Source organism: Arvicola amphibius, chromosome 12 (genome assembly GCF_903992535.2).
Source record: "Arvicola amphibius chromosome 12, mArvAmp1.2, whole genome shotgun sequence".
Classification (NCBI taxonomy): Eukaryota; Metazoa; Chordata; class Mammalia; order Rodentia; family Cricetidae; genus Arvicola; species Arvicola amphibius.
In genome coordinates this window covers 83,797,493-83,820,336 of record NC_052058.2, presented here as the reverse complement: position 1 = coordinate 83,820,336, position 22,844 = coordinate 83,797,493, and the positions used below count along the sequence as shown (strand labels likewise).

The 22,844-nt window shown below is 45.7% G+C and overlaps 2 protein-coding genes across 3 annotated transcripts in view; both read right to left on the bottom strand.

Annotated features, from left to right (window-relative positions):
- Positions 1-4,504: 4,504 nt before the first annotated feature.
- On the bottom strand, positions 4,505-5,584 carry Gpr25 (G protein-coupled receptor 25). The gene has a single exon (XM_038348507.1). The coding sequence runs from the start codon at positions 5,582-5,584 to the stop codon at positions 4,505-4,507; it is 1,080 nt and encodes a 359-aa protein (XP_038204435.1).
- An 8,249-nt stretch (positions 5,585-13,833) lies between these two features.
- Positions 13,834-22,844, bottom strand: part of Camsap2 (calmodulin regulated spectrin associated protein family member 2) — an 86,683-nt gene continuing 77,672 nt past the window's right edge. The window contains exons 14-17 of one of the 2 annotated variants that reach the window (XM_038348990.1): positions 21,501-21,600; positions 19,858-19,973; positions 17,060-17,178; positions 13,834-16,690 (exon numbers count right to left, since the gene is read on the bottom strand). In XM_038348990.1, coding sequence (XP_038204918.1) covers positions 16,385-16,690; positions 17,060-17,178; positions 19,858-19,973; positions 21,501-21,600 — 641 coding nt within the window. In that variant the 3' untranslated portion in view covers positions 13,834-16,384. The remainder of the gene's footprint in view (positions 16,691-17,059; positions 17,179-19,857; positions 19,974-21,500; positions 21,601-22,844) is intronic. The other variant, XM_038348991.1, reaches the window with a different exon arrangement.

The window sequence follows — 22,844 nt, the reverse complement described above, 5'->3', positions numbered from 1 at the left end:
GTCTGGGGGTCAGATGAGGAAGGTGAGCGGTTTCAGACGAGGAAGGCCGGGGACTTAGGCCTGAGAAAACCCCACAAGTGAGATGCTGTCACGGTGTCCAGGGTCCCTCTGCCCTCAGTGGAGAGGGCAGCTGAGTCATATCAGACATCACCAACACACATCCTGGCTCTGCCAGCCTTCTGAACTCCCCAGATCACTCATCAGTCTGGGCCCAAGTTCCCACACTGTGCCCTGAGAACAGACCGGTGGGGTCGAGGGAGGTGAGGAGAAAGGTCAGAATTAGTCACAAGAGGCAAATTATGAACGACACACAGCCATATGCCAGCCTTGTGCCTGGATGTGGAATTTCCCTCTTTTTTTCTCTCCCCCCTCTCCTTTCCCTCCCCTCCAAGGAATCTAGCTTTTTACCTTCTAGGTAAGGGCTCTATTGCTAAGTTACAGCCTTTGCTAAGGTGTTGACTTTTTCAAACCCAGGGTAGCCCCACAGGTCTCTCCACAGTAACAAGATGAGGAAGGAGACCAGGGCCTAGAAATGTTAATCCTGAGGACGTACTCTTGGGGCACATCTGCCTGAACCAGCCCCACTTACGGAGTACTTTCAAGAACATCATTTCCTTTGATGTATGATACAGCAGAGCAGACATGATCAGCCCCAACTTTCAGCTCAGAAGCCTGGGTGAGGGGCCCAGGGTCAGGCAACTGGAAGTGACCATGGGGAGCCAGGCCCTGGTCTAATTTCAGCCTCTCTGTATTGGAAGCATCACTATATGCTAACGGCCCTTAAATGCTTATAAACATTTCTGCAAATGAGATCGAGGGGAGAGGTTTTATAATTCTCTTAATTCTAACACAATCGTTGTTCACATTTATTGCATTTTCCTCTGGCCTTTCTCCGTGCCCTTTGATAAAGTAATAACTATTATCATGCATAGAACGCAACAGAATTTCTTTCACTTTTCAGATGATCTCCCACGGTGGCACAGTCCCGCAGTCATTCATTTGGCAGTGGTTAAGCAACACCTGCTACATGGGGCCACTGCTCTGGGCACTGGGGGCACAGCATGAAATCAAATGACAACATTCTCTGTAATCACCCAGGGCTTGCTTTAATGAGAGACCAATCAGCAAATAAATGAAATACCTGGTCTTTTGTTAGTGAACAAAAGGAAAGAAGAACTTCCCTGATGTCTAAACTGGGAGGGATAAGCAAGAAAAGATAGTCTTTGGTACAGTGGAGACTATTCTGGCTAATTTCATATCTATTTGACACAAGCTGTGATTATTCGGGAAAAATAAAGAATCTTCATTGAGAAAAATGCCCCCACCAGATTGGCCTGTAGGCAAGCCTGTGGGGGGCATTTTCTTAATGAGTGGTTGACGCATCAGGGCCCAGTCCAGGTGGCCTTGGATGGTATAAGAAAGCAGGCTGAGTAAGACGTGAGGAGCAAACCAGTAAGCAGCACCCCTCCGTGGTCTCTGCACCAGCTCCTGCCTCCAGGCTCCTGCCCTGTTCCAGTTCCTGCCCCTGCTTCCCTTAGCAACAGAGTGTGATGTGGAGCTGTAAGCTGAAACAAGAACTGTGTTTTATTATAGTGTTTTAGCACAGCAATTAAACGCTAACTAAGAGAAGGAAGCAGTGCTGATAGTTTTGCATCCTCAGAATAAAAGTGTGAGGAGGTTATTTAACTTCTGAAATTTACCTTTTATCTCTTGGACACTGACTACCAGCGTTTCCTGGTTCCTCACTGAAAGCGACCTTAACTTTTGTATTTGAAATCCATCATAGTCCTGAAAGCACAGTGCTATGTTTGGACATTTAGAGTTTCTCCTTCCAGGTCTAAATCTTTAAAAACTTCTCTTATTATAAAGTTAGGGAGTGTGGACATTTGAGGGGGTGGACTATGCCCCTCCTTTTTTTGTTTTTTCAACACAGAGTTTCTCTGTGTAACAGTTCTAACTGTCCTAGAACCCTCTTTGCAGACCACGGTGGCTTCAAACTCACAGAGATCCACCTGCCTCTGCCTCCCTAGTGCTGGGATTAAAGGCGTGTGCCACCACCGCCCAGCTGTAATATGTACATCTTTAGAATTCTTGATAAAGATGGACCAACTGTTTTCTTTTCTTTCTTTTTTAAAAAATGTACGTTGATGTTTGACCTGCATGTAGAATCCCCTGGAACTTGAGTTACAGACAGTGATGAGCTACCATGTGGGTACTGGGAATTGAACCTGGGTCCTCTGGAAGAGCAGCCAATGCTCTTAACCAAGGAGCCAGCCATCTCTCCAGCCTTCCCCCCACAACTGCTTTCTAAAAGAATCTAGTTTGTTCTTCCTCCACAACCTATTATTAGTTCCTGTATCCGTGCCTCCTCTCCCTCACCAGGAAGTGGGGGCTCATTCGCCATGGAATGAGGAACACATGAGAGCCCAATTGAGTGCTGCACCCCAAGAGAGGGAGCTGTTCTCTGCTCTGCTCTGTGCATAGTTCTGTGCTATAGGAAAATGCCAGTTTCAGTAAGCAATGCAGGACGGGAGATGAAAACCTCCCATGAGTTCGAGAAGCCTTCTGTCTGTCTGTCTGTCTGTCTGTCTGTCTGTCTGTCTGTCTTCAAGGAGCCCAGCTGAGAAATCAGAGAGGAACTTGGAGGGCCCCCTGTGCTGGCAGCCTAGAACAAGGCCTGCTCTGTAAGCTTCGGTCTGGGCCACACCCCTCTATGAGAGTGTCCTGGAAGCCCTGGGGCCTTCACCTCAGAAAGCAACGGTGAGGCTAGGCAGGACTATGATATAAATGAGCCCTTAGACTCGGAAGGGCCTGAAGTACACCCTGCTGGCTCCGTCACTCCCTGGGCATGCATGGGGACGTGCAGCAATGTTCTTTTTGACAGGAACGATTGCAAGGTGGGGTCAAAGCGGGCTGTGTTGCTAAACATACTCCAAACCAATAGTCTCAAGTGCTAGAGGGAATGCAGCAGTACTAGATGAGGAGAGAGGAGGTTAAACAGCCTGAGAGAATGCCCATCTCCAGATCTAACCTCGCACAGTCTGTGTGGCTACTCCATGATCCACAGTCTGGCAAGGACATGGTTCTCAGGAACAGCCCTGATCCTGGTTCCTTTTCCCTCGCTGATCAAGATGTTTCTAAGCCAAATCTTCTCAAATAAAAACATTTCCTAGGCTGGGCTGTGGTGTTGCATGCCTTTAATCCCAGCACTCAGGAAGCAGAAGCAGGCCGATCTCTGTGAGTTAGAGGCCACCCTGGTCTATAGGGTGAGTTCCAGGACAGGCTCCAAAGCTACAGAGAAACCCTGTCTCAAAAAAAAGAAACAAAAACCCAAACCCAAACAAACAAAACAAAGACAAACAAACAAACAAACAAAAAACAAATAACAATAAAAAATTCCTTTCTAAGCCTTCCAGAAGCCTCGAAGGATCAACCAGAGTCTGAAATGGTTAATCCCAAACATCTGTACTGGAAGGACCCCCAGAGCTTGGGGGAAAGCCTGGACCACATTTTTAAAAAAATCAAAATTACACATCTCTTCCTTGAAATGACACCTGGCAGGCAGATGCTGTACATCTTCCTCGTGGGTTTTTTTTTTTTCTTTCATCTTGCAAGCTTCAAGATGTGAGATGTCCTTTAAAAGAATAAGCGATTCCCTGCCCTCCTGAGAGTACCACATTGATACAGGTTCAAGCGGTCCTCACCATCTCAGCATTACACAAACCATCACCCCGCGGCGCCTCAGCTCCTGGCTTGAGTTTTGTCCGGCTGTTTGATGGGCTTTCTGACACTCATTTGACTCTTGCTGTTCAAGTCAAGACACAGTTGCCAACTAGGGCTAACAAATGGTTTATTATCATTATTGAGATGTGAACTCACAGAAGAACCTGGGGTCCCTGGATGAGTGATGGGGAATCTGAACACCCCCCTGAAAATTTCAGATCCCAGAATTCAGAAGGAAGGCCAGAACAGCTTCTCCAGAGGGGAGAGGGATCACCACAGCAGGGCAGGTACTCTGAGGGAACAGATGGGAAGGACCAAATTGGGCAGTTCACTCTGGGGTTGGTGAGCCTTTGAAAATGAAAATCCAAACTGGGAATGAGACAGGATTCAAGCAACACAGCAACAAAGATAACCAGAGCGAGAGAACTGCCACTCCTCTCATTCTACAGAACAGTTTTGAGGTGGCATTGCTACAGGGCTGACTTGGAGATTCGTCAGGGGCAAGAAGGTTGGATGTTTGGGCTGAGCTACATCAAATGAAGCAGAGAGGAAAACCTTCTTCCCTCACATCTACTCCGTGAACCCGCGCTTCTCCAGGTGGGTATCTACAGCCTTTCTTGCCCTGGGGAAAATTAAGGAAACACCCCCATCTTCCCACGCCTATCAGTCTGTGAGAACAGCCAGTCTTAGCTGCCAGCTCTTACAAAGCCGATGCACAGTCTGGGGCGAATCTGGGAGCACTGTCGCCCCGCGGCCGCTCTACCTGTGCCACCCGGGGAGGCTACCAGGACGAGGCAGAGCTCGCCTTTGGGGACCGACCCCAGAAAACCGAGCTGTCGTCCCTGGAGAGCGAGGACGCCGAGCTGATCTTTTGCACCTGGCGCCCGGCGCGCGTGCACACCCCGAACCGGGCCCGGGCTCGGAACGAGCGGTCCAGCAGGAGGTAGATGATAGGGTTCGCACAGCTGTTGACGAAAGCCAGGCAGGTGGCGATAGACAGACCCCAGCGCAGCGCCAGCAGCAGCGCGCAGGGCAGCGGCAGAGCTCGGAGGCGCGCCAGGTGGAAGACGGTGCGCAGGATGCCGAAGGGCAGCCAGGAGCCCACGAAGACGCTCTCCACAGCGAAGATGATGCGCAGCGAATTGCTCCGGGCCCTCCCCACGCGCCGCAGGCGGCGCGACACTCGGCAATAGAAGACCAGGGTGACAGCCAGCGGCAGCGCGCAGGTCAGCAGCAAGAGCAGCAAACTGAGGCCCTGGAGCGCATCCGATGGCTCCTCGGCACACTGGCTGCCCACGCCGTCGGGGCTCGGCTGCAGCCGGCGGTACAGCAAGGCCGGCAGACCGGCCAGGAACGCTGCAGCCCAGGCGCCGCAGCACGCGGCTCGCACACAGCGCGGGCTCCGCAGCGGCCGCGCTCTCAGCGGCCGGCCCACGGCCAGGTAGCGGTCCACGCTCATGCCCGCCAGCAGCAGCGCGCCCGCGCAGCGCGTGGCCGCCAGCGCGAAGCTGCTGAGTTTGCACAGGCCGTCGCCGAAGGGCCAGAGGCCGCCTTTGGCCTCCGCCGCGGCCCACAGTGGCAGCATGAGTACGAAGCCCAGGTCGGCGGTCGCCAGGTGCAGCACGAAGGTGTCCACCAGCCGCCGCGGTCCCTGCTGCCTGATCAGCAGCCACACCACGAAGGCATTGCCGGGCATGCCCACAGCGAAGGCCGCCAGGTAGAGCGCAGGGATGATGGCGTGGCTGTAGGGCAGGTCCCAGGCTGGGCAAAGCTCCATTTGATCCAGGGAGCCAGAGCCCGAATAGTAATAGTCCCAGGACGTCGTACCCCAGCTGTGTGTCCAGGCCTCGGTGGAATGCATGGCTCGGGTCACTGGGCCTGCGTGCACCCTGGCCGCAGTGCAGCTTTCTCTGAGCAGGAGGGGCTTTGCTTTTCACGGCCGGTGCCCAGCACCTCCCTTCCTGCCACCCCAGGCCGAGGCAAAGGGGTGAGTAGGAAGGTGAAGGGGGAGAAGAGTGTGGGCCAGGAAAGGCAGGCCTCTGTGGTGGAAATGGTGGCTTCCAAGTTGGGGCTGGTCTAAAGGGGGCTTCGTGACTGATTACTATAAGGAGATGTCCTTAGGAACTGGGAGACCTGTGGCCATTCAGAGTTGATGGCTCATCATTTCTGGGTGCTCTGCCTATTATCTGGGCGGGGGGGGGGTGAACTCTGATATGGGGCGCAAGAGGCAGTGGGTGCCTTAAAGCATTAACCGGTTCTCACCAGGAGTTGCTTTTGTTTTCGAGTGTTTGAAGGGAGAAGACCGACCAGACACAAGGGCTTCTAACTAGGAAGATGCCTCAGTTTCTGTTTGTAATTTGCTCTGCTGTGTGGCACAAAGGGGGCCTCACATGGTTCCTGATCAAGAATTGCCCCAGAGCTCCTGGACTAATTAGTTCTGAGATGAACTCACCCGGAGTGGCTTTCCGCCCTAGTCCTGTCCTGGTGGCGCCTACGGAAGGGTTTTAAAGCTGGGGAGGGTAGTCAGAGTTGGAATGCCCTGCTGAAAAGGGTCAGGGCCCTGGGTTAACCCTCCTCCTTTCCTATCCTTCAAAACTTTGCTGGGGGTAAGTCAAACAGGGCCATCACCTCTAGGACACAAAATGGCTCCAAACAAAGCAACAGATTTGCTGTTCTAAATCATGAGACAGGAGTTCAGAGAGCCCTTGTGGAGTAAGGGGAAGGAGAGGGTTCATGGATAAGGGTGTGCAGGATGCCTGAGTCTGCATGGGGTGGCAGGAGGCGGGACAAGGGTGGGTGAGGGAAAACATACTTTCTCAAGGAGCTGCACACAAATTCTTAACAGACATCCATTGATGGGCTGTGTGGGAACTGATGTGAAGAATGTCTTCCCAGAGTCACGCCAGTTGTCACCAAGAATGAGTGACCGATGCATTGAGCGACCCGGTATTGGAAATTCCGGGGAGATCGTCAGTTGTGTTGGTTTCTGTTCCATCAACAGTGACCTCTCTGTGTAGCAGGCACGGTTCTGTGCATTGCAAGAAAGGCATCTTTACTTCCGATCCATAACTGAGGCAGGGAGAGACACAGGCCGTGTGTGCCATCATTCAAACCATGGTCCATGTTTAAAGCAAAGTCTGCCTGGAGTTTAGGTGCAAGGGCCGTGGTGCTGGCGGGAAAGGGCCTCTGAGGGGCAGTGCTTCAGGTCAGGTCTAGGAAGAGGTTAAAGGTAAAAAAGTGTGGCAGAACGGGGAGGGCGAGCCAGCCTCGGAGGGGACAATAGAGCAAGGACACTGAGACGTGTAGGAAGACACCGGCGGACTGTGAGAGACTAGGGTAGGCGTGTAGGTGCGTGAGCCAGCGGCCAGCAGATGAAACTGACGGCATCACGGCCGGATCCTGAAGGGCTTCGGGTGTAAGTCTGCTTTGGGAAAGCTCTGGCAGGACGTCACAGGAGGCTGCTGTATTTGGGACTGAAATAGATGATTATTTTATTTTGCAGGAGGTAGGGTCTCTCCCTCATCAGGCAAGTGCACTGCCCCTGAGCTACATTCCAGCTCTTGACCTAGTGGCATAGGAAGAGGATGTGTCAAGATGGGCACAGACAGCGTTAGAGGTAGACCTGGGATTTCTCTTCCGAGGAGCAGCGTGGAAGATGTCTCGTTAAAGGGCCAGAGCATAGAAGGGCAGCTGCGTGTGTGTGCCCAGCTTGACAGTGACTAGATATAGGATGATGAAAAAAACTCACCATCAAACCAAGACGCACCGAGAGGAAAAGAAGCGTGGTAGTAAAGGTACTGTTCTGGACAGACCTGGCCACAGGATACCCCGGGCTGGGTCTTTTTTTGATAATGGAGCAGGGAGTAGGAAGATGGGATAGAGGGCTATATGTCCTCACGTTTCTGTCCAAATCCAGTTCTCAGAGTAAGGATTTTAAGCTAGAGAGGGAGGGGGTAACCTGATTGCCTTTCTGTAAGGGGAAAGGGCCTGCCTCTATCTGCAAAAATCTACCCATTAACTCAAAAGTGCACAGCTGGGGCACATATCTAGTTTGTTCTTGACAAGAATTTTTTTCCCTTGGGCTGATGAGATGACTCGGTAGGGAAAGGCGCTTGCCACCAAGTCCGAGGAGCTGAGTTCAATCCCCTAACCTACACAGAAGAAGGAAAGAACCTACTTCTGCAAGGTGTGTTCTGATCACACATGTGCCATAAACACATGCCCGCACACATACTCGCATGTATTAAAGAAGCATAATAGTTTTTAAAAGAATATTTCTCATATCAGTTATAAGCTGGGAAAGGCAGTCAAAAGGTCAGGGAGTAAAGGTGGCTGGCTGATCTCTTTGTGGGCTCCCTAGTTTCTAGGCTTGGGCTTTCTCCAAGAGGCCCTCTACCCACATGGTGCTGGTGAGCTGAGCCTACCTGCCGGCTGGCCACGGGGGCTACAGCCACCTTCCTGGGAAGACCAGTGGGACAGAGCCTAGACAGAGGCCAGGCCCAGTGCTGAGAACGTCTACCGCTTTGCACATCTCAGTCTAGGGCTCAAAGAGCATGAGTGATCATGGAAGCTGGAGATGAACAACAAAGACACACACCATCAGGGAGAAGGCAGACAGGCAGCTGCCCAGAGGGGAGGAAGTAGAAGTAGGTTGTTTACTGAAAAACACAGATCAGTGCTTCCTGGCTGTGGTCTCATACCCAAGGGAAGTCTTCTGAGCTCATAGGGTGGGTTTTCTCTGCTGGGGCCCAAGCCCAGTGGCTTTTCTCAGCTTGTCTAGAGAGGAGAAGGCCACAAAGGCTAGAGTGAAGGACAAGTGCCCTGGACTCTTGTGGTACCCAGGCTGCTTTGTGAGGTGTGGCCAACTACTGTCTCTTTGTTCCCCAGGAGGACTCAATACAGGATTACAAACAAGTTAGTCAGTTGAAACATCCATCTTTTCCAGCTGAGGGTGCTGCCCATTCTCTGACTAGTGTGAGGGGCTAAGCAGAAGTGGCGGGCCCTTTTCCCATCCGGCCCCTGGAGCCTTCTCTGACACCATCTCTCATAGGCCTCCCCCGTCTGTACTGTGGGAGCCTCCGGGTTGACTGTTCTGTGGTCCATCCTGCCCGGTCCAGGGTACTGTATTGTCTTTGGGATGGAGGGAGAATAGCGTACAACATTTAACCTCGATTGCTTTCAGGAGGTTTTCCCTCCCTCCTGCCCCTAAATAGGCTGTGTTTAAAGCATTACAACTTTACCCACCACTGTTCCTCTTTCTGTAAAAATTACCATAATCTTCAAGGAATTTGTTTGGAAATTGTACTTGCCTCTTTCATTACGAAGTTTCATGAAAATCACTCCAGATTTGGCTCTTCAACACAATCAGACTTAATAAGTTGGTGATTTTTTTTTCTTCATCCAGGGAGGGATGTTGTGGAATATTAGTTTAAAATGTGTTATGTTCGTTTATGTGGTGGAATATTTGATTAATGATGCAAAGGTCTGTCGCATTCTTTTACGTTGCATTTGTTTAACTCTGTGAAGCTGTGTTACTTTGCCTGCCTAAAACACCTGATTGGTCTAATAAAGAGCTGACTGGTTAATAGCTATGCAGGAGAGGGATAGGCGGGGCTGCCAGGCAGAGAGAATACATAGGAGACATGAAGGCAAGGGGTGAGAAAAAGAGGAAGAGAAGGAGAGGAGGACCCTGGGGGTTAGCCACCCGGTCACACGGCCAGACACAGAGCAAGCAGGAAAGAAAGATATATAGCCTAAATTATGGTAAAAAGCCCAGAGTTAAACATAGTTAAAGAGAAATGGGATTAGTTAGAAAAGCTGGCTGGAAACAAGCCAAGCTAAGGCCAGGCATTCATAAGTAAGAATAAGTCTCCATGTATTTATCTGGGATCTGGGTGGGAGGCCCTCAAAGAGTAAAAAACAAAAACATAAAACCCAGGGCTGGAGAGATGGCTCAGTGGTTAAGAGCACTGGCTGCTCTTCCAGAGGTCCCGAGTTCAATTCCCAACAACCACATGGTGGCTCACAACCAACCATAATGAGATCTGGCCTACAGGCATAGGTGTAGATAAAATACTATATACAAAAACATAAAACCCAACTACAGAGGATGTTTTCAAAGTGTCTATATACTCCCAATATTCTTAGATTTTTTAAAATATTGTATGTCATATGTTCTCCAAATATTTAAATTTTTACGTAACTGTTTCAACCATATTTGCCACTAGAATGAGCTTAGTTTACTGTCTGCTCTTCTCTATGCCACAGAAGTCCGTATTTTTTCTGGTGCTTATTTCTTTTTTCTTTTTCGTTTTTTAAGACCAGGTTTCTCTGTAGTACCCTCGCTGTCTTGGAACTCAACCTATAGACAAGGCTGGCGTTGAACTCAGATATCCACCTGCCTCTACTTTCCAAGTGCTGGGGTTACAGGCCTGCACCACCACTGCTTAGTTTTTTCAGAACTTAAATTCAGGTACTTCAGTGGTTTTGGTGCTTTTGTTATAGTATGTGATATTCAGGTAGTCATGTTCTTACATATTATAATCATGTATATATTTACTATTAATTTCTATAAACTATTTATTTGGAATAAATAATGATCATTTCATTCAGATACTTTTTCCAAACTTTTTCTCAGCTATTTAAAGAAGTTTTTTATAGTTTCAGTCAGATTTATCATTTTTGGTTAAGGTTACTTTCTCTTTGATGTTTTTTGGTTTGAATGCAAAATGTCTCTTACAGGCACATAAACATCAATACTTGGGGCTCCAGCTAGTGGCATTGTCTTGGAAAGTTGTGGAACCTGCTGGACGTAGGATTTAGCTGGTAGATGCAGGGTTGTAGGGGAGGACCTTGTGGTATCCTACCTCAACCTACTACTACCTCTATGAATGAATTCCATCACACTCTCTTGGGCTGTGGTGGACTGTGCCCTCTCCAACAGCAAGCCTAAAACAGATCCTTTCTCCTTTAAGTTGCTCTGTCAGAAATTTTGTCACAGCGACAATAAATGTTACATGAGGTGTGGATCCCGAGTTATTGTAAAGACTTATTAAGGGTATGTATGAGTGCCTTTACGTATGTGCATCACCCTGTGTGCCTGGTGCCCACGGAGACCAGATGTTGGGTCCCATGGAACTGGAGCTCTAGGTGGCTGTGAGCCACGGGATCGGCTGTATTGCTTGGTGGTATCATCACCAGGGGTCCTCGTCTGTGGCTTTCCAGCTGCAAGTGCTTTCGTTCTTTCTTCCCAGAGAGCATTCTCTCTGCACACAGCAGCTGCTCAAATGTACTAGGAATCTACAGAGACCTCACCCAGGAATCGTCAAGACTTGACCACCATAGCTCATGGTACCTGGTGTCATCCTGATGAATCCCTCAGGGCCATGATGAAGAGATAAAGATGGATGACAAAGAGAAACTTCTAGAAGGATTGAAACACAACTTGCACCCCACCAAGTTGGGCAGTTGACAAGTTAGAATCTGAATTTCAAGGGAAAAGCCAAGCAAAGCCCTGCCTCGTGTTTCTATCCCATTGATGTATCTTGACTTGAGAGTGGGGCATCTTCTACTCACTATTAGCATCAGTCCTTTGTAGGTGTGTGTACTGAGAGGCACAGGATAGACAAAGGCCACTCGGGTAGGCCCTGATGCCTTGCCACCTGAGATGGCTGACAAGGGCCCCACCCTCACACTGAACATCTCAAATGTTCAGTTATTTTAGAAACTTTCAGGTACTAAACGTGGGGTGGGGTAGCTGGGAATGGACAGAGTCAGACTTGAGCACTGGGTTCTAGCCTAGGGGATGAGTCAAAGTGAAAGCCTTGTGGCCTGCAGCTGGTCCCAGGCTAGATCTACCCCAAATATCTTTGGTGGCCCTTGGAGGATATGGGGAGAAGAGCAGGGGCAGAACTGGAGACATGGGAAGAAGGCAGCTTTCAAGGAAAGTGATACTGTCTTTCTGCAATTTTTTTCAAGGTTTAAAGAAACACAAAATTTAGAGAGAAGCAGCAGGTAAGTCCCTCTATATAAAAAGGCTCCTGGAATTTGCAGAATTTATTTGGAGAGGAAATACTGTTTTCTTTTGATGGTATGGTGCCCTCAGAAGCTGCCAAGCTGCTTACTACCTGTCTGCCATGACTTTCCAGTGATGTCACAGGTTAGTGCAGGTTTCTAGCTTCTTGCAAAGCTTCATTAGCACTAGGTTCTGCCATTCAGAAAAACCAATTCTAAAGTCACTTTCAGTTTGGGCTGACTTCGTAAACAGCCCCTTCCTGCTTCTGGGCAAGGCTATAATCAGGGAACTGATTATAAAAAAAGACATACAGGATGGTACTCGGGGCTTCCTCTCAAGCAGGGAAGTCTTATTAGAGACCAGCCATCCTGTACCAGTGACTGTGATAAAAGGCAGACTGTGACATCCTGCGTTGCACTGAGGCCAAAGCTAACTTAAGGGCTCCTGACGAAGTGTGGACAAACGAAAACTCTCAATGGTCCCACCAAGCTCTGAGATGATCTCCTCGGCTCTCTAGTTCCCCATGCTGAAGCATAAAATGAACATGGAGAAGTTGTCATGGTTCAACCCCCCACACCCCGCCCAGTGTCGTGATAGCTTGGAATGTCTTAGTTTTCTGTTTTGGTGTGACTACAGGTATTTCCCTATGGTTCGGCCACACTGAAAGGCGAGCTGGGTGAGCCTGTGAGGCCTTTTAATGCCTGTTGTGTGAACTGATGTTTACAGCCATGGTTCTGACTAGCAAGGAAGACATGATGAAGGTTCTACCGTGCCAAGCATGGGCTGTGAACGCCTGGCCACCAGCCGGGAGCAGAAAGGATGAGGAGCATACTAGATTTTGGAGGCTGCCTGAGATTAAGGTTCGTCTGTTATAGGAGAGGAAGGAGTTAAGTAAGAGCCTTGGAAGGCATTAGCCTAGCGTTTGCTGTAGTTCGCTTTTCCACGACAACTCTTCTGATTAGTGGGAGACAGAATCTTGGTTCTGATCTGTCGTTTCCTGGATGAGGAGGGCAAACAACTAGGCGCACTCACTGACCACTGCTGTCTTCAGTTCATTAGCTCCTCTGTCAGTTGGCAGGTGCTTTTGGTGTCCAGAGGCCTGGAAACATCAGATTCTCTGTAACTGGGATCACAGACAGACAGTGGTGAGCTAGCACATGGGTGCTAGGAATTGAACCCAGGTCCTCGGGTAGAGCAGCTAGTGCCTTTTAACCAGCGAGCCATCTCTCCAGCCCCTCCTCTATTCTACAACAGGAATACCAGGCACCTGTACAGGAACAGCTTATGTGCGGCGGTGACACTAAGGTTTGGTCTTTTAGGAAGCTGCACACAGGTGATTGAGTTTCCTATGTGAGAAGCAACTCTGACATGTGTACTTCCCCATCCTCCATGAAATTATACAAAACCCACACATCTGATTTTTTTTTTTTTTTTTTTGTTTTGTTTTGTTTTGTTTTTCGAGACAGGGTTTCCCTGTAGTTTCTAGAGCCTGTCCTGGAACTAGCTCTTGTAGACCAGGCTGGCCTCGAACTCAGAGATCCGCCTGCCTCTGCCTCCCGAGTGCTGGGATTAGGCATGGATCTGGTTTTTCAGTAGCATTGTTTCTATGGGATGATGGAGTACACTCGTTTCAGATCCCCCCCCCCCATTTCCTAAGTCAGGTTTGCAGCTGTTTGATTTATTACCTCTATGTAGAGGTCAGAAGTAAAGATGTGTGTTCCTGTTCACTGTGGAGTAGTTTCCTCTACCTCGGCGATGTTCACCAGGTGAGGGGAAAGCCCCACGGCTTATGTATATTTCTGTGACACACCAAACTTTTAGGATCAGATATTTCTGACTCTGGAAAATTAAAATATTGGAGAATATTTTGAGAGTGTAGTTGTATTTTCAGGATTGAGTATCTTACAAAAAGGTGGAGCTCACACCAATGCTGGAGCATTCTTTGGGCACATAATTCTGCATGAAGATTTCTTAGAAGTAAATAGTCAAATCGTTATATTTAGACACAGGCTAAGAAATAGGAAAACTCCATGATGCAGCCTCCCGAGCATAATTTTACCAAAGACAAGACACACTTTATTGAGGAGTCAGAGTCGTCTGGTGCCATGCTTTTATTCAAATGAAAGGGGAACTACACTGTACCAGGAACTAGCAAGTCTGACAGCATCGACAGCACACATCATCTGCAGTGCTCAGGAGTGGACGGCAAGCACACCACACACTGCACATTGCCCAACAGTGCCCATGAAGTCACGCCAAGAAAGATGGCTTTGGCTTTAAACAGCCAAATAAAAAACTGTAACAGTCCTCCAAAAATAAAACTGAGAAACTGAGAGGAATGAAAAACTTGCGAAGTTGTGTTAAGTAGCAAAAGTTGACAGGCCACACAGCTCACCATGACAAGGATTTGGCAATTTAAACTGAACACTTGTCATGGTGATCTGACCTCCCAATGACAATACTTGTGTTTCAATAAGGTCGATGGAATCGCCGAACTTTATGGAACGACTATTTTCATTTGTATAATTTTAGAACATAATTAAAAAAGCTGCACCATAATAAAAAATCTGCAGACTAAAGAAATATATCTGTATTCCTCTTGCATTAATAAAGTAAAATATACTGAGAGCAATGAGCTTCGCGGCAATATTCACACCCTACCTTTAGACATTAGACATTCAGTTCAGTTGCTGGATATACAATTTAAGAGCAGAGACAGGTGTGTTTAGTGTTCATTAGCTCTTCCACTGTCTTGCATCTAACTTTTCTTTATTTAATACTCAGATGATAGCAAGAAGACTGCTTTGATAGGGAAAAGACCATGTTTGGTCATATAAAATGCTTATTAAATTCCTTTGTCTACTACCATCTTGTTTTGATTAGGTTTGTTCATAATTTTTAGATTAGTCTTATCCTAATGATATATGTTTGACCATTTCCTTCTAATTGTGATAAAAATTGGTGTCTGAAAGGTAAAATGTGAAATTCCCCATTTTAATATTCATATATACATATATGTATACATTTAAAATATAAGAGTTACATATCCTGGTCTCTTACATGCAAGCAGTAGATCACAAATAGTTTTGAGCTACACATACATTTTGCACAGGTTTTGGAAAAAAATCCATGAAAATTTTTTTTACAGTTTTAACAAATATACATAAATATAAGAACATAAATTACAGTAAAATATTGACAGCATTTGAGAAAATGTTGAAAACCCAGATGCACTGATACCTAGAAGCCTTATAATAATAGTAAATACAGCTCAGGGCCATCCCATTCCATTCTTCTTCTTAAATAAGTAAATATATCACACGAGACATGAGTGCTCTCTCTAAACAACTCAATTAGAGAAATGTACATATTTTCATCTCTACATCCATGAAAGAAAACAAACTACTCTCTCACATAAACGCTATGTCCCCGCCCCCCAGTGTACACAGCTGTCACAACACTGAAACGTAACAGGGTCACATAATCAATCATTCAAGTCTTTTCCTGAGAATGAAGTTTTCCCCAACTAACCCTCTGGTATACTTGCTAAAGAACGAAGACAGTGTAGAGGAGATTTCAAGTGTGTCCTTAACCTAAGCTGTTCCACTGGAAAGGGATTAAAAAAAAAAACCCAGTACAACTAAAATAACATGAAGCTACTTTCAAATCAAAATGTAGCCCTTTGTACATGTTTAAAAATTCTAAATATAGTTTCTATATCGGTTATAAATATAAAGGCTTCCTGAGAATGGCCCAGGAAGCCTTACATTTCCATACTGAAAGGCAACACTCAGGTGTTACTCACTTCTGCCAGCTTATAAAGTGACTTTAAAAGAAATAGAAAGTGTTTTTGTTGTTGTTAAAAGCACAACCTGAATTATTCTGAGTTGGCCAGAAGTGGTGTAAAACATACTGATTCATCAGCAGCTTCCTAAAAGACACTCTGGGCTGAGCCGGTGTGCTCTGCAGGGAGCCCAGGGGCAGCTTTCACACCTCCTATCTCAACAGAGAATGCTAATACTTGTGTGAGTAATAAATACAGAATGTTAATACTTAGAATGACTCTTGCAAATGCTGTAACACCATTAAACATGAGGGCTATTGTAAAACATAACACTAGTGTTTCTCTTAACATCATAAGAAAGGTGCAAGTTACTTCTCAATGTGAACTTTCTACTTTCATGATCTCCACATGAAACAACACACAAAGGCAGCTTAGAAGAAGCCCCCAGGAGAGAGAAGAGTAACAAAAACAGCAACAAAACCATCTGAAGATGTGCACACATAGTACAGGGTTAAAAAAAAATACAACACATAATTTGTCATCTAGCCACATTTCAAGCCTATGTCCCACTGTGTCCATGAGAATTCAGTGCTTCAAGGCCTCTGACACCAGGCAGGCGAACCTGGCGACACACAAACCTGTGTTTGTGAATCACGACATTTCCTCCATCACTCGGCCTCATCCCCTAGTGAGAATCCTCTCGCTCCACATTACTGTTCACATTCCAGTTGTTCACAACAACAGAGTGCAGGTCCAGTTTTAATTGATAAAAATCTTGTTGGCAATTAGAAAGATTTTCTATAGGCAGGAAAGATGAAGTACAAATCTACTGCAAAGGTTCTGAAGCGAGCATCCCCCGCCGCCTATGCTTTAGTAGGTAAGAGTTTTTTGGGCGTGACTGGTCTTTTGGTCTGCCATAAGTGGCTGTGAATGGTGATGGCATCCACACTGGCGGATAAAGTTTTAGCAGGTATGTGGCTAAACTGCTTCCTGTCAGAATTGTACTTGTAAAGTCCCTCAATCATCTTTTTAGTGATAGATTTAGGGCCTATCCCAGTCAGTTTATTGATTTCTTCAGTTTCTGGGCAGTAAGTATACAAAGACCTGAACTGGCAGCCTGAGTCCCGGAACAAGATTAGGAAGTTGTTGGCATCTGACTTTTCCATTTCCTTTAGAACAGAAAACAAAAACAAGATCACAATAAAGCTGTAACATTTTATTCAATGTTTCTATAATTGTTACTATTTCTTGGTTAAAATTTATGACATTTTAAAATAAAATTTTATGTTACTATTTTGCATCCTAGGGATCCTTTACACGTGCTAAGCAGGCACTTTACTACTGTATTCTATCAAAAATTCTCAAGTCTCTACTTAGCCTTTAATTAACCCTTTAGGTTTTCCAGAACTCTCTGAGAGATCACTAGAGACCCTTATGCTGCTGAGATGCCAGTGACCCACCAGAAGACCCTTGCACTGATCCAGAAGGCCCCTAAAGTTCTGAGATTCTAAATTTAATTTTCATAAGAACACACTTACCTCTAATATTTTTTTCTTCTGACCTTCATTTACTTTTCCAGCCAAACAGCAGTGAGCTAATGCATTCTGGATGATGTGCTTATTGGACTTTGCACTCGGTTCCTTGTAGAGCTTTGGTCCTGTAATAATCATTGAAAACAGTTACAGAAATAACATCTCCAGACAGAAACACACCAGTTTTCCACAAGTGACTGCTCCTAGACTGACGTCACTACAAGAGGAAACCAAATTCTGGACTTGAAGTCTCTTATGGACTTTTTTTTTTCCTCTTCTTTTTTTGAGACAGGGTCCATTCACTATGCACCCTTGCCCTTCCTAGAACTTCTGTTGTAGACCAGGTTGGCCTTGAACTCACAGAGTTCAAGTTCACCTGCCTCTACCTCCAAGTGCTGGATTAAAGGTGTGCACCGCATGTCCAGCTCTTATGCTCTTTCTAGGGGCTACACTCTAGCCACAACACCATTTTATCCACACAAGGACAAATTTGGGGGATGTTCTTGTGCCTTTGTCTCAGTGTCCCGTGAAGGCAGTGCTGGGAATAAGACACTGCCTGTAACTGTTACACTGTCTCCTCAGCCTTTCCAGGCTGCCTACATTACTGACTGTTGAGCTTAACATACAAAGAGTCCAAGAGTTATTTTTAGACACCAAATTCTGGACTTGAAGTTTCTTATGGACTTTTTTCCTCTTCTATTCTTGAGACAGTGGCTCACTCTGGAAGCCTAGAGTGACCTGGAAATAACTATGCAGTCTAGGCTGGCCTCAAATTAGTGGCCATCTTCTTCCCTTGGTCTTACAAGTGTTGGGGTTACTGGTATAAGCTACCATATTTAGCTTTAGCTTGAAAGAAAATGTAGTCTTGGGAGATATCTCAGTCAGTAAGTGCTTGTCTTCCAAGCACAAGGATGTGAGTTCAACCCCAGAAAAGACATTATATTAAAGGGGGAGGGGTACAGTGTGAGGTAGAGACAGGCAAATGAAAGAAACTCCATTTCAAAAACACACACAGCTGGGAGTGGTGGCACACGCCTTTAATCCCAGTTAAAGGAAACAGAGGTAGGTGGATATCTGAGCTCAAGACCAACCTGAGGTATATACTGAGACTCAGTTTAAAAATCCAAAAGTAACACACACACACACCCACACCCACACACACACACACACCTCTTCTGGCTCTGCATGCACACACAAAAATGGAGAAAACCATCCTTTTCAGGGTGTTCAGACTGCTCAACTTTACGAACAGAGGCAGGCAGAGGAACAGGGAAATACTCTCCATACTCACACTAGAGGCTGTCAGACTGGGGCTGGAGAGATGACTCGGTGGTTAAGAACACTGGCTGCTTGCTTATCCAGATTATCTGGGTTTGATTCCTAGCACCTGCACAGTGGCTCGCACCATCTCTAACTCTAGTCCCAGAGGATCTGATGTCCTCCTAATACAGACCCCAGGTATGCAAGAGGGGAACAGACATATGCAGGCAAAACACTCATACATATAACTAAATTTTAAAAAGGTTGTCGAATTGATCATATGAGGTTGTACCAAAGCTATAAAGAGGAGAAAGGGGAAGCCAGAAAGTAAACACACAGGCACGGGGGCCCATCTCCCTCTCCTGCACACACCACTCTCTTCTCTGTTGTCACGGTTCACCTCTCAACGCTGCCACCTTTTTCTCAGTCCCTCTACTGTCCTTGTCTCTAGATGTCTTCTCACTTTCTGTTCTCTGATTTGATTTTATTCAATTATATCCACTCACATAAAGGCTGGAGGAGGACCCAGAGGGAACAGGTCATGAGCAGACACACCCTCCCAGACCTGATGCATTCTTCCAACCTCTAGGTTCCCCTAACACTGCTGTTACCACCACTGCTATGGCTGTGGTGCTAGGGACTGAGCTCAGGCCCGCAGACACGTTAGGCAAACACTTCACCAGTAGATATATCTCCAGCCTTTGTCTTATTTTGAGACAGAGTCTCATTAAGTTACCCAGGCTGGTTATTACTGAAGTCCCTATGTTAGGGGGAGTTGGGGAGCCCTTAGGGATAGAATCTCCTTCACATATTTATGAGGAACAATGTTTTGTTGATAAAACTTTTCTAGGGTCTCTCTGAACCCCAATTATCACAGAGAAATGGTCAGTAATATTAAGGCAAATGATGCTAAATGATACCTTTAGTTTTGATTAGAAACCTACCTTATGCCGGGCGGTGGTGGTGCACGCCTTTAATCCCAGCACTCGGGAGGCAGAGGCAGGCGGATCTCTGTGAGTTCGAGGCCAGCCTGGTCTACAAGAGCTAGTTCCAGGACAGGCTTTAAAAAAGCTACAGAGAAACCCTGTCTCGAAAAACAAAAAAAAAAAAACAAAAACAAAAACAAACAAACAAACAAAAAAAAAAACAAAAAAAAAAAAAAAAAAAAAAAACCTCCCTTATTTGCTAGGGATGAATACTGCCTCAGTGAAGCTGTATCACTGAAAGGCTGGCACCTCAGAGTGGCATTTTCTTTACTATAACAGACACTGTGTTTACACCACGAGGTGAACCAGTAACTTTGTTTCTTTGTTTGTTTGTATTTTTGTTTTTTCAAGACAGGGTTTTTCTGTGTAGCTGTCCTGGAACTCACTCTGTAGACCAGGCTGGCCTCAAACTCACGGAGATCCCCTGCCTCTGCGTCCTGAGTGCCAGGGTTAAAGGTGTGCACCACGACCTGGCTCAGTAACTCCTCTACTGCACCCTACACGTGTTTCTCATGAGTGCATTCAGTTAAAACGCTCCCCTGAAATGTTCATACTAACCTGTGTATTCTGTTCCAGAAGCCACGGAAGAAGTTGTTGATGCATTTTCCCAGTCTTTCTCGCCATTCCGACTGCCACAGCGACTTGGAGACAAGAAGCCTTCTACAGACTCGGACCTAAACATGAATAACTTAAGTTTTATGTCTCAAATGCTTGGGTTTCTGAGGCTGTATGTGATAGTATCAATCAAAACAACCTAGAGCTTTAAGAACGAGGTAGTGCTAACACTGTATCTTCTATAGGGCACATTATAAATCCTGCTGGGATGAACTTTTTCCATATGAAAACTGGCAACTTGCACAACAGAATGGTAAGACAACGACAAGGCTGAGATTCTGAGAGCCAGAGACGCACTCTTTGTTGATGTGTGTGGGCAGTCTTCCTGTCCCAACCGCTAGCTCCAAAATAACCAAAAAGAGGCTTAATATTAATTATAAATGCTCGACTGATAGCTCAGGCCTAACTAACTCTCAAAACATAACCCATTTCTGTTAATCTATGTGCTGCTCGTGGCTTTTACCTCTGTCCCATTTGGTGTGTCTGACTCACTCTGCATTTGGCTGGCAACTCCTCTGACTCTGCCCTTCCTCTACCCAGCATTCTCCCTGTGTCAGGCCATCTTGTCCAATTTCTTGCTGTCTAGCTATCAGCCAATCAGCTTTTTATTAATGATGAGAGCGATACATATTTACAGCATACAAAGACAGTTCCAAGCAGATATGGGCCTTCTAGTTCACGATGACACTGATTCTATCTAGTCTATATGCTAGAGAAGGAATCCAAGAGACTTAGAATCCGTGTGTTAGATACAAAGGCTCCAGAATGTGAAATCCAAGCAAGCAAACTACTTTTGGGGTTATTCTAATGTTACTGTTATTTTTCTCTTTCTATTATTTAATTATAGTCATATTAGTAACTATTTACATATAGTTACTATTAGTATTTACAGCTTATAAAAGTATTAATAACTCAAATTCTAAAAGAAATGGAAAAACAGATTATTTACTATAATCACTAATTTATTGATTTATTTACTAATTGTATGCGCACACACACATGCTTGTACCATGTCATGGAGAAGGCCAGAGGAAACTTACTGGAGCCAGTTTCCTTCTTCCACCGTGTGGTTTCAGGGACTGAACTCGGGTCATCAGGGGTGGCAGCGAGTGCCGTCACCCACTGGGTCATCTTAATGGCTCCATTTCATATCATTTTAACAGAAAGTTTTTTTTTTTTTTTTTTTTTTTTTTTGGTTTTTCGAGACAGGGTTTCTCTGCAGCTTTTTTAGAGCCTGTCCTGGAACTAGCTCTTGTAGACCAGGCTGGCCTCGAACTCACAGAGATCCGCCTGCCTCTGCCTCCCGAGTGCTGGGATTAAAGGCGTGCAACAGAAAGTTTTTTTCTTTTTTGTTTTTCCAAGACAGGGTTTCTCTGTGAAGCCCTGCCTGGCCTGAAACTCACAGACATCAGCCTGTCTCCCGAGTGCTGAAATTAAAGGCATGCTCCACCACCGCTAAACTAAATATTTGTGATATTTCATTTGTTATAAAATATAAAATAACTCTAATTTTGATGTAAAGTTTTATATAATTGCAAGTATCACATTCTTTTCTATAAAAAAAAATTGAGAAGCTCAGGGCTCACCTTGGTGTCCTCTTGCCCGAGTGAACGCTGTCGTTATCGCCTGTGTTCAGCGATGCCAAAGAGAGGCTAGAGACTGAAAAAACACGGTAAATTCGTGATCCTGAACAGAAACAAAATTGTAAATGTAAAAGAAACTAGAAAAGAATCTGTCCAGTAGAAAACACCAGCAATGATAATTGGGCTTTCTAATATCTTTTCTTTTTTACTCTGAATCTAAGCACATAATATGGTGCACGCATATAGAAATAATTTAATCTAAGAATCAAGTTTTAGGCTACAACAAAACTAACCTGCTATCCCAAAAGCAAAGTGGTTAACAGGAGACCTGATACTATGCTCAGGTTTTTTCAAGAAAGAAACAAGTATTTTGCAGTATCTAATTTCTATGTGCAAAATTAACTTAAAATTTCTCCCAATGTTTTTGTTTTGACTATTTTTATTTTACATGTATATGAATTTTTGCCTGAATGTATGTGTGTGCCTAGTGTCTGCTGATGCTAGAAGAGGGTTCTGGATCCCCTGGAACTGGAGTTATGGATGGTTATATGGGTTCTGGGAACTGAGCCCTAATCCTCTGTAGGAGCAGCAAGTGCTCTTAACCACTACCTGGCTAGTCACAGCCATCTCTTCAGTCACACAAGCCAATATTATATTGTCAAAGAGTTTCAGCACACCAGGCTCATTCCTATAGCTTCAGATCTTGGAAGGAATACTGAAGCACCATTGCTAGTTGTAGGCCAGCTTGTGCTAAGAACCAAGCATACAAGCAGAAGCTTCACTGCCTAGCAACAGTGAATTTTAGGTTATTAACTCTAGGACTCGGACTAGCTATAGGATTTTCTGTTTAGTTTTGAAGTGCTAAGGACAGAATCTAGAGCCTCAAGCATGTTAGGCAAGGCCTCTACCTTAATCCTTAGCTCTTACTAGAGGAACTGTCTGAAATTTTCTAAGGCACTACTTTAAGTAAAATGGCTTAAAAACTATGCATTTGAATTTAAAAGATATATTTTCTCAACTCCAAAAAATTTATAATTTTGGATTTTTGACTCTTTCTATCTTGGGGCGGGAAGGCTTCTGAAATCTTGACCTGATGTTCTTTACTGCCCCAATAACAACGGCCAGGGATATGGTCAATGGGAGAGTGCGTGCATCTCATGTGCGATGTCCTAGACTTAGTATTTCACCCAGAACCTCCAGAACAATGACAACAGAAGATATAGGCACGTTTCTTATACATTTTACACACATAACATTTATCCTAAATTCTAAGTTTTTAGACAGTAGTTAATGCATTAGGGATGTGGTGTCACTGGGAGAGTGCTTGCCTATCAAGAACAAAGCCCT

Bases quoted from the DNA above. Each gene is read 5' to 3' on its own strand.
- Gpr25 (XM_038348507.1), bottom strand. From the start codon at position 5,584: ATGCATTCCACCGAGGCCTGGACACACAGCTGGGGTACGACGTCCTGG.